At 52.4% G+C, this 12,182-nt stretch overlaps 5 protein-coding genes and 1 non-coding gene across 6 annotated transcripts; 3 read left to right on the forward strand and 3 right to left on the reverse strand.

The window, feature by feature from the left end:
* The first annotated feature begins 295 nt into the window (after positions 1–295).
* SEPMUDRAFT_67096 (ENA P-type ATPase 2) lies at positions 296–4,014 on the forward strand. The gene is made up of 2 exons (XM_016909774.1): positions 296–700; positions 751–4,014. The coding sequence occupies exons 1-2, from the start codon at positions 387–389 to the stop codon at positions 3,656–3,658; spliced, it is 3,222 nt and encodes a 1,073-aa protein (XP_016759919.1). The 5' UTR covers positions 296–386; the 3' UTR covers positions 3,659–4,014.
* Positions 4,015–4,839: 825 nt separating this feature from the next.
* Positions 4,840–6,669, reverse strand: SEPMUDRAFT_156736 (carbohydrate-binding module family 48 protein; the record flags this gene model as incomplete). Its single annotated transcript, XM_016907692.1, has 2 exons — positions 4,840–5,263; positions 5,314–6,669. The coding sequence occupies 2 exons, from the start codon at positions 6,667–6,669 to the stop codon at positions 5,219–5,221; spliced, it is 1,401 nt and encodes a 466-aa protein (XP_016759920.1). The 3' UTR covers positions 4,840–5,218.
* Positions 6,670–7,292: 623 nt separating this feature from the next.
* On the forward strand, positions 7,293–7,890 carry SEPMUDRAFT_46257 (uncharacterized protein; the record flags this gene model as incomplete). The annotated part of the gene is made up of 2 exons (XM_016908992.1): positions 7,293–7,490; positions 7,540–7,890. The coding sequence occupies 2 exons, from the start codon at positions 7,293–7,295 to the stop codon at positions 7,888–7,890; spliced, it is 549 nt and encodes a 182-aa protein (XP_016759921.1).
* Positions 7,891–8,179: 289 nt separating this feature from the next.
* SEPMUDRAFT_t39 lies at positions 8,180–8,259 on the forward strand. The gene has a single exon. It is a non-coding gene; the product is annotated as a tRNA-His (tRNA).
* Positions 8,260–8,550: 291 nt separating this feature from the next.
* Positions 8,551–9,698, reverse strand: SEPMUDRAFT_149677 (uncharacterized protein). Its single transcript, XM_016905703.1, has 4 exons — positions 9,493–9,698; positions 9,275–9,440; positions 9,098–9,218; positions 8,551–9,026 (listed from the first exon to the last, which is right to left on the reverse strand). The coding sequence occupies exons 1-4, from the start codon at positions 9,628–9,630 to the stop codon at positions 8,699–8,701; spliced, it is 753 nt and encodes a 250-aa protein (XP_016759922.1). The 5' UTR covers positions 9,631–9,698; the 3' UTR covers positions 8,551–8,698.
* A 319-nt stretch (positions 9,699–10,017) lies between these two features.
* Positions 10,018–11,471, reverse strand: SEPMUDRAFT_126227 (uncharacterized protein; the record flags this gene model as incomplete). The annotated part of the gene is made up of 4 exons (XM_016902043.1): positions 10,865–11,471; positions 10,730–10,795; positions 10,473–10,629; positions 10,018–10,421 (listed from the first exon to the last, which is right to left on the reverse strand). A coding segment is annotated over exon 1 (281 nt), but the record flags the coding sequence as incomplete, so codon positions are not given.
* Positions 11,472–12,182: the final 711 nt, after the last annotated feature.

Below are 12,182 nucleotides of genomic sequence, written 5' to 3' on the forward strand. Positions count from 1 at the left end.
CCCGTCATCAAAGCAATCAAGCCTAAGGTAAGGTAGGAATTATCCAGGTGATACATGAGTGATGGAGATGATTCCCAATGGACAGGATATCTATCAATGTCATGCCAGGAAAGATGAGATAAGCTGCACCGGATAGCTATTCGCCAAGTAAACTACACTCCTTGTGGCGGCATGCAGCTTCGCCCAGGCACTCGGCGGTGCTCTGCTGTAGCCTGTACCTATCCCATGCCGTGGCCTGACGAGCATAAAGCAGAGGTGGTACCCCTCCTGTCCCTTCAGCATTCCTGTTTCCATCACGAGATCACCTTTCTTTGTTCATCCCCAACCCGAAGTCTTTATCACTGCTCCCAATACGCGAAGGCCGCCTGTCTGCATCCGAATAATTGATGGAAAACCCCTCTGTCCCTTCCACTCACCATCTCGGGTCATCACACTCGACGGCACCCCATGGCCCAGGAGGCATACCTTCCGCCGATGACAGTGGCAATGTCGACGACCCGCCGCCTATACCGAGCGCGGGCTCGAGCAGGGAGTCTGTTCTCTTGAACGACAACGCCTTGCTCGGAGCTCGCGATAAAAAAGCGTCCAATTCTGTTACCACTGTCGACACTGTAGACAGTGCTCATATCAGCACCATCCAAGCCCATGCCCACGCTTTGTCCCATACTCGTGTGGCAAGCATCCTCGGCACCACTGTAGAGTGAGTATTATATTCATCTGCGTCCTTGCGGGCTTACTGACAGATCTCAGGAATGGCTTGACAGCCAGTGAAGTGAGCCGCCGTCGTGAGCAGTATGGCTTGAATCAACTCCAGACGGAGGGGAAAGTCATCTGGTGGCGTATCCTTCTTCGCCAGGTCTCCAACAGTCTTACGCTGGTTCTCGCCATTGCTATGATCTTGAGCTATGCTACTATGGACTGGATTGAGGGTGGTGTCATCAGTGCAGTCATAGTCCTCAACATCGTAGTTGGCTTCTTCCAAGACTACAATGCCGAAGAGACCATTGCTTCTCTCCTCGCTATGGCCGCGCCCACTTGTAAAGTCTTGCGTGATCATGGCACTTTGCAGGAGATCAAGGCCGAGGAACTGGTTCCAGGAGACATCGTCCAGCTCGGCGTCGGAAACGTCGTTCCTGCTGACGTCCGTCTCGCCCACAGCATCAACTTTGCTAGCGATGAGGCTCTACTCACTGGAGAATCTAAGCCTGCCCCCAAAAACTCTGACTTCATGTCCGACAGAGCTGATGCTCCTATTGGAGACAGGCAGAATATCGCATACTCCTCGACTACAGTAACTCGAGGTCGCTCCGCTGGTATCGTTGTTGCCACTGGCATGAGCACCGAGATTGGAAAAATCGCCGCCCTTCTTCGCGATAAGAAGCCTGTGAAGGAGGGACCATGGATTATGCGCGCGGCGAAGAGGTTTTGGAAGGGTTTGAAAGGCGCTTTGGGACTGATTGGTACTCCACTTCAAGTCAAACTGTCGTACTTTGCTCTGTTTCTCTTCGCATTGGCCATCCTCCTTGCCATCATCGTGTTCTCTGCCAACGTATGGGAAATCGATGACGAAACTCTCATCTATGGTATCTGTGTAGCAGTGGCCGTCATACCAGAGAGTCTGATCGCTGTATTGACGATCACGATGGCGGTAGGCTCCAAGGCTATGGCCAAGAGTAACGTCGTAATTCGGAAGATGGGTGCCCTTGAAGCTATTGGAGGAGTCACGAACATTTGCTCTGACAAGACAGGCACACTGACTCAGGGAAAGATGCTTGCTCGAAAGGCATGGCTTCCAAGTGGCCGTGTCATCAAAGTTGAGAACGAACTGAATCCCCTCGATCCGACTGCAGGCACACTGAGTCTGGAAGATCGCACGATCCAAGGACCACAGGAAGTGGTCCATGACAGTGAAGTCAATAACTTCTTCCAGATCGCTGCACTTTGCAATGTGTCTACTGTCAAACCGCCTGCAGCCTCTGGCAGCCTATGGACTGCGGCCGGTGAGCCTACCGAAATAGCCCTTCAGGTCATGGCCATGCGTATTGGCTGTGGCAAGCAAGAGACTCTCTCTCGAGAGAATCTCACTATCAAGACCGAGCATTCGTTTGACTCTTCCGTAAAGCGCATGACTGCCATCTACGATCACTCGTCGACTGGCGACCGCAAATGCTACACCAAAGGAGCCACGGAAGTTCTCATACCTTTGATGAACGTCAGCAACGAAACTTCTCAGGCCATTTTGGCTCAAGCTGATGCCATGGCATCCGAAGGTCTTCGAGTGCTATGCCTCGGTCATCGCACGCTCGCAACGGAAGATCGCGAGCGATTCGCAGATCGTACACATATGGAGAAGCATCTGGAGTTTGCCGGTCTTGTTGGTATTTACGATCCTCCACGCATCGAGTCCGCGGGCGCTATCAAGCAGTGTCAAGCTGCTGGGATAACAGTCCACATGTTGACGGGCGATCATATGAAGACAGCAACCACTATCGCTCGCGAAATTGGTATTCTGGCCTCGCACGTCTCCGGTGCAGATTCGAGCACTGCGGTCATGACAGCGTCTGATTTTGACAAGCTGAGCGATGCTGAAATTGATCAGATGACCTCTCTTCCCTTGGTGCTGGCCCGGTGTTCTCCAACAACAAAGCTTCGCATGCTCGAAGCTTTGCATCGCCAGGGCAAGTACTGCGTCATGACTGGCGACGGAGTGAACGATTCGCCAGCACTCAAGGGTGCAGACGTTGGTGTCGCGATGGGCTTGAATGGAAGTGATGTCAGCAAGGAGGCAGCCGACATGGTCCTCACCGACGACAACTTCGCCTCTATTGTCTCTGCAATTCGCGAAGGTCGGCGCCTTTTCGACAACATTCGGAAGTTTTTGCTTCACTTGCTGATCTCCAACATTGCACAAGTCATTCTACTCCTCATCGGCCTGGCTTTCGAGGATAGGAATGGCGTGTCGGTCTTCCCACTCTCGCCTCTGGAGATCCTTTTCGCCAATCTCGTCACATCTTCCTTCCTGGCAATTGGTCTAGGACTCGAAGAGGCTTCTGCAGATGTGATGAGCCGCCCACCACACTCTCTCAAAGCCGGTGTCTTCACCAAGGAGTTGATCATTGACAAATTCATCTATGGAACCTGTATGGGATCTCTCTGTCTCGCCTCTTATGTCGTCGTCGCTTATGGCGTGGGAAATGGAGACCTGGGAGCAGATTGCAATCACGAATACAACGATAGCTGCGGGCTACCTTACCGAGCTCGCGGCACTGCTTACTCAATCCTGACCGTTTTGCTCTCTGTCATGGCTTGGGAGGCGAAGCACTTGGACCTCAGTTTGTTCAACATGTATCCCGACGAAGATGCTCGAATTGGCCTGAGTGTGTTTGGCACTCTACGCAAGAACAAATGGTTGTTCTGGGCAGTCTTGGCCGGAATGGTCACACCGTTTCCGGTCATTTACATTCCTGGCCTCAATCGTGTCGTCTTTCGACATGAGCCTTTGAGTTGGGAGTGGGGACTGGTCTTTGGCAGTCTCGTCATTTTCATCTCGCTCGTCGAGAGCTGGAAGGCAATTAAGCGTGCTCGCAAAGCCAAAAAAGCGAGAAGAAGTGGCATACAGGCTCCGCCGACTGAGAAGGCCGAGAAGCAATCTGTTTGATCGCTGAGAGCTGACGACTTGGAGATCGGAATCTCTCCATCTCATGCGATCGTATGAGAAACCGCACACGTGAAACAAGAAGCACTTCAACGTGGTAATCTTGCTGCTCTGAATTTCTAGCAATCCTACCTACTGACACTCCTTTGGCGACCATTGTTATTGTTGTTGTTACTTGGCACTACAAGGTACCTCCTACACTCGCTTTGGCATGACTTCATGACGGACATGAAACCTCACTTGCTTTTCTACTTTCATCATCACTGCGATGACTACACGAATATCGACTTATATAGCACATATCTACATATAGTAGCCCCCCGCTTCAACAGCGAGATATCAACGAAATGATTATTCTCATGACAACTTACTTGTACTAGCACGTGCCTGGACCAGATATCAGCCGCCACGAAAGGCACCACAGTATTTCCATCCTCACACGAACCAGCTTACAGTTTTGACAGCTTAGCCAGTCTTCGTTTTAATACCTCATATGAACTAAACCATCACATCCATCGATGCCCAGACGACTGTAGAAATACCTGTGGAAAGAAAATCCAGCAGCACAACTACTTTGACTTCAGATTACACAACCGGACGTCATGGACGTTAGACAGCGTCTTGTACGTATGTGGTTTTTATCAGATGGAGTTGGAGAAAAAAATGGGAGGGGGGTGGGGGGAGAGGGGAGAGTAGAAAGGGGAGCTTAGGTGTTGTTGAGAAAGTTTCCTGATGGGTATGATGAGCGAGACCGAAGACGTGATCGACATTGCGCTGAGGCCAAGGGAATTGGAGGGAATAAATGGACTCGTTGAAAGTCCGAGGATAATTGGATGCGCGTGAGACTCTTTCTAAGATGGAGTCTAGAGCAGGCGCGGCGAGTGACGCGAGGCGTGGCAGGTTCGAGAAGAGCGATTTGGGATTATCAAGCTCGAACGTTGACTTGCAATCGGAGTGGTTCCGGGTATGATTCGGTAGCCCGTACTGACTTGCCTAACTACATGTATGCACTGCTGTGAGTAGTATCATCAATGAGCTCGGGCGTCGTCCTTGGTCATGTTGACCTCGGTTTGATTCTTGAGATTCCCGTCTTGATTTATTTTCAAACGCTCAATCTGTACGCCCGAGGTAGTGAAGGGTCCGGAGAAAATGAACGAGGCTGCAAATCAGATCCGCTCTCAATCCATACTCATTAACTTGAATCGCTACAGGGAGTATCAGTATCTATCATATCGAGGCGCACTGCAAGCATTACATGCTCTAGCACCATCCCCATGCCGTCTCTATGTCGCCTGTGGTCCACGAGGCCAAATGAGGCCCACTGACCCGTGTTCAGCACACAATCCCTAAAAAGTGGCAAGAAGGTTCATTTCCCGTTTATCGCCGTGTCGCCGTAAGTGTCGTGTGTTTCTCCGCATGTTGCGCTGGCGTCAACTCTTGCGCGCCAACGTGTTGAGGAACATGAAACAGTGCTTTTCATGAAGCGCAATAATCAGAAAGCCACTCCCATATCGACCTCCGAGTATGCAGTATGAGCCATTTGCTGTTGCTCTAGTCTCGGCGTCAAGTCTCGTCTGAGGTCGGTTTGTACATGATAGTAGTGAGAAACTGCAATAAGTAAGCATCTATCTTTTTAACAACGCGTGCAAGCGGCATACCTTGCGCTTGTACCTGGTGGTACCACTCGTGGCCAGAACACCGCTCCTAATACTACTAGTAGCCAGATGGTTCAGTACAGTGTGATTAGGCATTATCAATACACTCGCGTCATCCTTGTGCGGCGTGGCGCCATTCAAAATGCTCTTATTCAGAAACATTGGCAGACTCGGAGGTTGTGGAAGGGTAGTCGTCACTCGCTGAGCACGCTGATATCGCTCATCTTCTGGATTGTTGTAGTTATCGAGATCAACCAGGAACTGCGGGATCTGGTTAGTGTACTTTGGGCGCGGCAGTCTCTGCTTGGGAGGCGCAGGTGTTGGCGCTGGCTTAGTTTCTGGCACTGGTTGGGGTTCAACCTGACGGGGTGTAGGAGTTCCGGCAATCGAGACCGGGGCAGTTACGGGCTGCTCAGTCGAGCCGTCGGTCGCTTGCAGTGTAGATGGCAGATCAGCAGCTGTCTCGGCTGGTAGCGTTTGTTCTGCCGACTGCCTTGCTGCAGCTTCTTCCGTTCCCGTCGTTTGATCAGCTGCGATGGCCGCGCCAGGTATGCGCATTGGCTTAGCCGGCTCGGCTGGCTGCTTCTGTGTCTCCTCGGGCAAGGGCGCCACGACCTCGATATAGTTGACGAGAATGTTGGTCCAGTCGACGGTGGTCGGCAAATCCGGAGACGTGACCATCTCGCCGTCTACCAGGAACTTGACATGATGAGTACCAGGAGGTAGATGGACGTTAGCCGAGAAGCCTGGGCTGCCATCTCTATTACGAGGCAGCTTGATCTTCTTCTCCCAGTTGCAGAAGGTGCCTGTAACGAAAATCTTATCGCCGCCACCATTCCATGCCAATTTGATGGGGATCTTGACCAGCAGATGATTGAGACCCGAAGTGTCAAAAGCATCGTTGTCCCCGACGTCGTCGTCGTCCACGGTCGTCGAGCTCCTCACAGAAGCTATGCGAGGTATGGCTCCACCTTCGATATCGTCCTCTTTAATGGCCGACACATCCTGCGGGTTGATGATCGGCGAGCCCGGACGGTACTCCTCCTCCTCGATGGGCAGCGGCAGTCGCGGCGGACGACTGTAGTTGGCAGCGGGAAGGCCATATGGGCTCTCGGAGTAGCCGGTCGGGATGTAGTCGTCTTGCAGCAGCTCGTCGGGCCCGCTGTGGTTGGAAATGGGCACAGCAACTGGCTGTGATTCGGTCGACTCTGTGGAGGCGGTCGGCTCTTCCTGTGGTGGTGGGGGCGGCGGCGGCTGCTGCTGCTGCGAGGCCGTCTTGCGCGGTGGTGTCGAGCGGGCGGGGAGCGAGCCCGACGTGGATGATAGCGGCCGTGCAGGCCTGCTATCAGCTTGGCCCATGGAGGGCCGAGATGGTGTATGTGTTCACTGTGCGCGCAAGGACCAGAAGAAGCTCGTCGGCGGCGTGGGCTACTGAGGCGGAATCGAAGTGTTGAGGCGAGGTGGGTGTGGTGGCGGCGGTGATGTGTCAAGCAAGATGGTCTTCTCAATGGCTCTGATAGCGATAGAACTATAGAGCTCTGTCGCAACGACCCTAGTTCTTTTAGGTCAGGGAGAGCTCATGACGTTGGAAGACAATGGAATGTTTAAATACATGTAGGTACATGTAGGAAGCAATGCAGTATCCAGCGCAGTTCCTCTGCCTCAGCTTCTCCCCGCATAACCCCAGTACTAAAGGTAACATAGCTTTCGCACTATGGAGCGAGACGGACGCTGCAAGGCGATCAATATGGACACCGCGGTCTTGGCGTGCTGCTGCACAGTGCCCACCAGTGACAGTTCTGCTTTAGCCTTCCACTACTACTGCATCTCATCAAAAAAACCGTTTCGAGCCTTATCACCGCGCAACCCTCACATGTCCACCAGCATCAGCTTTGGCGTCACAGACATGATCCAAAAGGTCTGCCATCATGACACGTGAGAGCATGGTCGAACCAGTAGCAAAAAACCGAGAGAGCGGCGTGATGGCTGTTGTTTACCCCTCCCTGTACTGGGTTGTTTACGCCGTCGGATGGATCCTGAAAACCATCGCATTCACCGTGTTACGCCTGCTGCACCTGCTATATCGCCCGGTTGCATTCACTCTGCAGCCCGTTGTCTACCTCACCCAATTCTTCTTGGCCTGTCTTGCTCTCCCATTCAAGGCTGTGGTCAAGTTTGAGGTTCATCTCTCGTCAATCTCCTCTGACCCATATCGCTAATGACGTCTAGACGCTCTTCATATACTTGTCCATCGCCGCCCTCGTAGGAGTCGCAGGTGGTCTGATCATAAGCCTGATCTCCAGGAAACTCAATGGCCTTTTCTTTGCTCCACGTCCAATCAAGCCCAAAGTCAGGTCGGTCAAGGATTATCGCCAGCAGAAGCAGAAGCAGACACGCAAAGACGCATTGCCTACCTTGATGTTACCCTATTTGTCGGAGCATGCAAATGGTCCTTCGCCTCAACGCCACTTGTCCCCGGGACATGCGTCGCCAGGGCACGCAAGTCTATCGGATGGCAACCGCAGGAAGGCAGGTTTGCTATCGACGACCATCTTGGAGGAGGACGACTCAGACTTCTAATATGGTTTCTGGACTTCCAAGTGAGACCTGCAGCTCTACACTACTCCTTACATACCTGACTTAGATCTGTGAGGCTTCAACAAGTACATTTGGTGGCACTCTCGCTACGCCATGCAGCATAGTGCAAAGTATGTCTCTTGCGCGGCATTCACGCATCGATTGGCTAGACCTGGGGGAAGGGAAATGTCCCGGCGAAGCGCGTTACTGTCTGATAGTAAAATCTAGCTAATATATTCAACAGCGTCAGATTCTTGGCAACCAATCCTATGGGCAACCACGCACTCAGTGCGGTGATATGGTCTAGTGGTATGACGACGTGTTGTGGTCCACAAAGCCGCGTTAGCCCGTGTTCGATTCACGGTATCGCCAAGTGATCTTAACGATTAAGGATGTTCGATTCATCCATGGTTCATGTTTCTTTTTGGTTTTTAGCCCACCATTCGATGCTCCGCTTCCATGCTGCCCGTTTCGATAAGCTCCTCGGGCCTGCGTGCTTTCACTCTTCGCTGTTGAGATTGCGAGTTACCTATTCACTCTTTTTGGTCTCTACTACAGGTACTTAAGCTACATGTAGTTTCATGGAGCATAAGGTATCCACGAGGACGCGCCGACGCTTGAGCAATACTTGAACGTGGTTCAATTGCGCACAAAGTAGCCAGGCAAACTGATTTGACACTGAATTATTCAGTATGGCTATATATTTCTGCTAAAGCACGCACAGGATATCATCGCAACTGCCGTTATTCATCTCGAGAGGGTCGTATGAGAGCTCCCGCTCTTGCAAAGAAAGTCCACCAAAAGTCGACGTCTACAAGGCGAAGGCTGCAAGAAGCGCCGCTGCACCAGCGCCAAAATATCCCGCAGCAGCGGTTGGGAGTGCTGCACCACCAGTACCAGTATAGGTCGAGACAGCAGAAGTGAAGACAGCCGGGCTGCCAGCCGCGTTCGTCCCGGTCGAGGTAGTGTAAGAGACAGACACTACTGTCGGTGCTGGACCCGAAGGACCGGTGGTCATAGGAGCAACGACGCCGACGACTGGAACCACGGTGGTACGAGTGCATCGTGGATCATCTCTGTCTCCTCGGCCAGTTCCAGTAGGGTTAATGATATCATCTGGGTCGTCGCAGTCGTAGATCCTGACAAGAGAGGATCATTAGCAGAGGTCTCAGACAAGGCATGGAAGCCTCTTCATGCGGTATTCACTTACTGCGTGGTGGTCATCATGGATGTAGTGAAGCTGGCGGGCGGGCGGACGCCACTAGACATTGGACCGGTGCCATTGGGCTGGATCGCGGGCAGGCCACAAATTCGGGCCCATGCAGAAATTTCTAGGAGCAAGCATCAGCTAACTAGAGCATTCAAGTTTCATATCACCTGGACCTACCGTTGTCGTCGATATCTGGGCCATCGTCGTCGTTTCGGTCAATGAAGAAGTTGGGGTATTGCGCTGCACATTGGTCGCAAGCTGGAAGAGCCTGGGACGCGCTCTGGTTCTGGCACACGCAATTGCGGTACTGCTGGGCATCATCGTCGAATTGGTTGTCGCATGACTGAGGCAGAAGTCAGTTCTCGTTCTTTGTGCTATCGGGCAGCTGCACGTACCGCCTCTACATCTACGACCGGCTGGCATATCGAGCGGCACTCTGGTGGTACATCGTTGTTGTCCAGACCGAGACCTTGTCCCCGAACAGCGCAAATGGCCGTGGCTGCGAAAGCGAGCAGAACGTTCGTGTTATGCATTATCGCGTCGATGTGTCGCACTGATGGACGAGGGGCTTTGCCGTAATAAGTATTTCAACTGCGGAACTCGTTGTGACTGATGGTAGTGATGACCTGAGGTGAGATCAACCCATACCCTACCTATATACATCTATCATCCTCATGGCCGCTTGCCCGACCATTCCCAAAGAATGCCATGCCAGGACACGTTTACGTGCCAGCTTGCGAACCTGCTCAGCCATGTCGACAAGACAAGCCCAAGACGCCAGGTTCCGGGTGAGGCTGCCTGACAGTCACTCGGCAATCATCAGCAATCATCAGCATCCTGTCCCGAATAGCGCTGACTAGAGTCGAACCACCAGCAGAGCGTGTGACGAATGCCTATGCTCACGATGTTTCAGGGTAGGCGGGAACATTGGCATCTCATCAGGCATCCAAATAATTGCTTCGCGGCGCAGAAGTGCCGAAGATGCCAGCCTTTTGCCAAGAATTGGCATACTGGGGCCACTGGGCTGAGCAGGTCGAAAAGTCCACCAGCGTGGCGCCGTGGCGGTGATCATCACGTCGTCGCTCGTCGTTCACACCGAAACGCTCCGATGGTATCTGGCTTCGCGCAGCACGTGTTCATGGGAAGTCGTGAATACGCTGTTGCCTGTTGGCTGTTCTGTTGGCTTTGCTCTCGTGTCTGGGCAGGGCGGGGTTTCTGTGCTGTTGTGCTCCTGCTGACGAGGCGTGCTACGGACTCCGGAGGTGGTAGAAGTACATGCACCCCAGACTGCGACTTCTCTCATGGGCTACGCAACATGAACCTGGTAAGTACACCTACAGTATCTACAACTACATGTACCTAAGGTAGGACATAGGTACCTGTAGAACTCGTTCCATCATTACTACATACCTATCAACTATTCGCGTCGCGTCCGGATACGTCACGCGAGCTGGAGCCTGCCCTGGCGCCCATGTCATGGCTGAACGAGCGCCGAACTACATGTACTACTGTATAGCACTATCCATTTGCGGGTGTGTAAGCAACACGGATATGGGGAGTAAATGCGGAGTCTCGCGGCTCTCGCATGTTTCAAGTGTCATCCTCTGGTACAGGAATATTGACGGATAGCAGATCGGCCGAGAGCATGCCGGACCAGTCACCATCGCGGCTGGCATTGTAATGGAGATGCAATAGTAGGTAGGTAGATTATCGTGTACAACAAAACTAATGGGACGCACAAGCTGGTTAACTGACACATTCTCTTAGGATCCTCCACCATCTTCAGACCCTCCTGCAAGCAATACAACTACCTCCCCCGCTCACTCCAGACGCGAGACGCGCTCCTACAACAGAGCTGCCATGGCGACCGCAAGTCCAGCAACACCACCAACCACTGGAAGAGTTCGTCCCATAGCAGAGTTGCACTGCGTGTCGTCGTCATCGCAGTCTACATCGTATGTTAGAGGTCCGCCATAAACAGTCAACGACAGCGTCTAAATGGATTTCACCTACCCTCATTGTCGTCACTGTTCTCGCTGCTGCTGCTGCCGCCGCCGCCGCCGCTGCTGCTGCCTGAGCCGCCCTCGCCTCCACCGTTACCAGATCCACCGCCCTGTCCACCGCCCTGGCCTCCACCGTTGCTAGCTCCGGCCGGCCCTCCGTGTTGCTGTTGTCCCTGGGCAGAGCGAGCAACAATGTCGGCGACCTCGTTCGATCCTTGGTCCAGCTGAGCACCTTGTGCCACGCTGAAGGCTGCTGCGAGCATGAGGAAGACTGGGGTGACCTTCATTTTGAGATGTAAATGTAGTGACTGATTGAAGTTGGTTAAAGCTGTGTAGATGGTGGATGGGATGTGTGCTGTGCTGTGTTGTGCTGTGCTGTACTGTCTGTCGACTTGATGAAGCGTTGCACGACACCACTATATATGTTGTTCAGTGCAAAACTGAGACACAGTACCTATGATCGCATACGGATATCGGCAATGTTCTTCAAATTTGCAGACTCCGAAGAGAGTGAAGTCCATCCCTACCTCCGATTCGGAACATCTATCTTTGGCATCGACACACAAGAGTCCGAAGGCCTTGACGTTTGAGCATTCTATGCGGGGAACAGAGCTGAGACGGGATTCAAGTGCAGATTTTGGTCATAAGGTAGGAGGAAATACTTCATCATCAAACTCAAGCATCAGGTATATCTCGGACAAAGTGAATCTGGCGAGAGCCGAGTTCAGTTGCAGACTGCAAGATCAAAAGCGAGAGAGCGAGAGAGAGAGAGTGTGTGTGAAGATAAGCGTAAAACTAAACACTTCGATCGATTATGCAGAACAGTAAAGCTTCTGTCCAATGTCTTCAACAAGGATTTGCTTGACCTCAAGTTTCAAAATCGAGGACCCTCTTCACTCTACTCGTAATACTACATCATTATTCTTTCATATCACGTGCTCAAAATCACTCCAAACATCAACGATACATACCTCAACAACTCTTCTCCAGACACTCAACATAATTGTCAAACCAAGCCGCGCTGTTCCTCTGCTTGTTTCCGATCGTGAGCTCTGCCAGTGACGTGAAGGATGATCTTCACC

Source organism: Sphaerulina musiva (assembly GCF_000320565.1).
Source record: "Sphaerulina musiva SO2202 unplaced genomic scaffold SEPMUscaffold_6, whole genome shotgun sequence".
NCBI lineage: Eukaryota > Fungi > Ascomycota > Dothideomycetes > Mycosphaerellales > Mycosphaerellaceae > Sphaerulina > Sphaerulina musiva.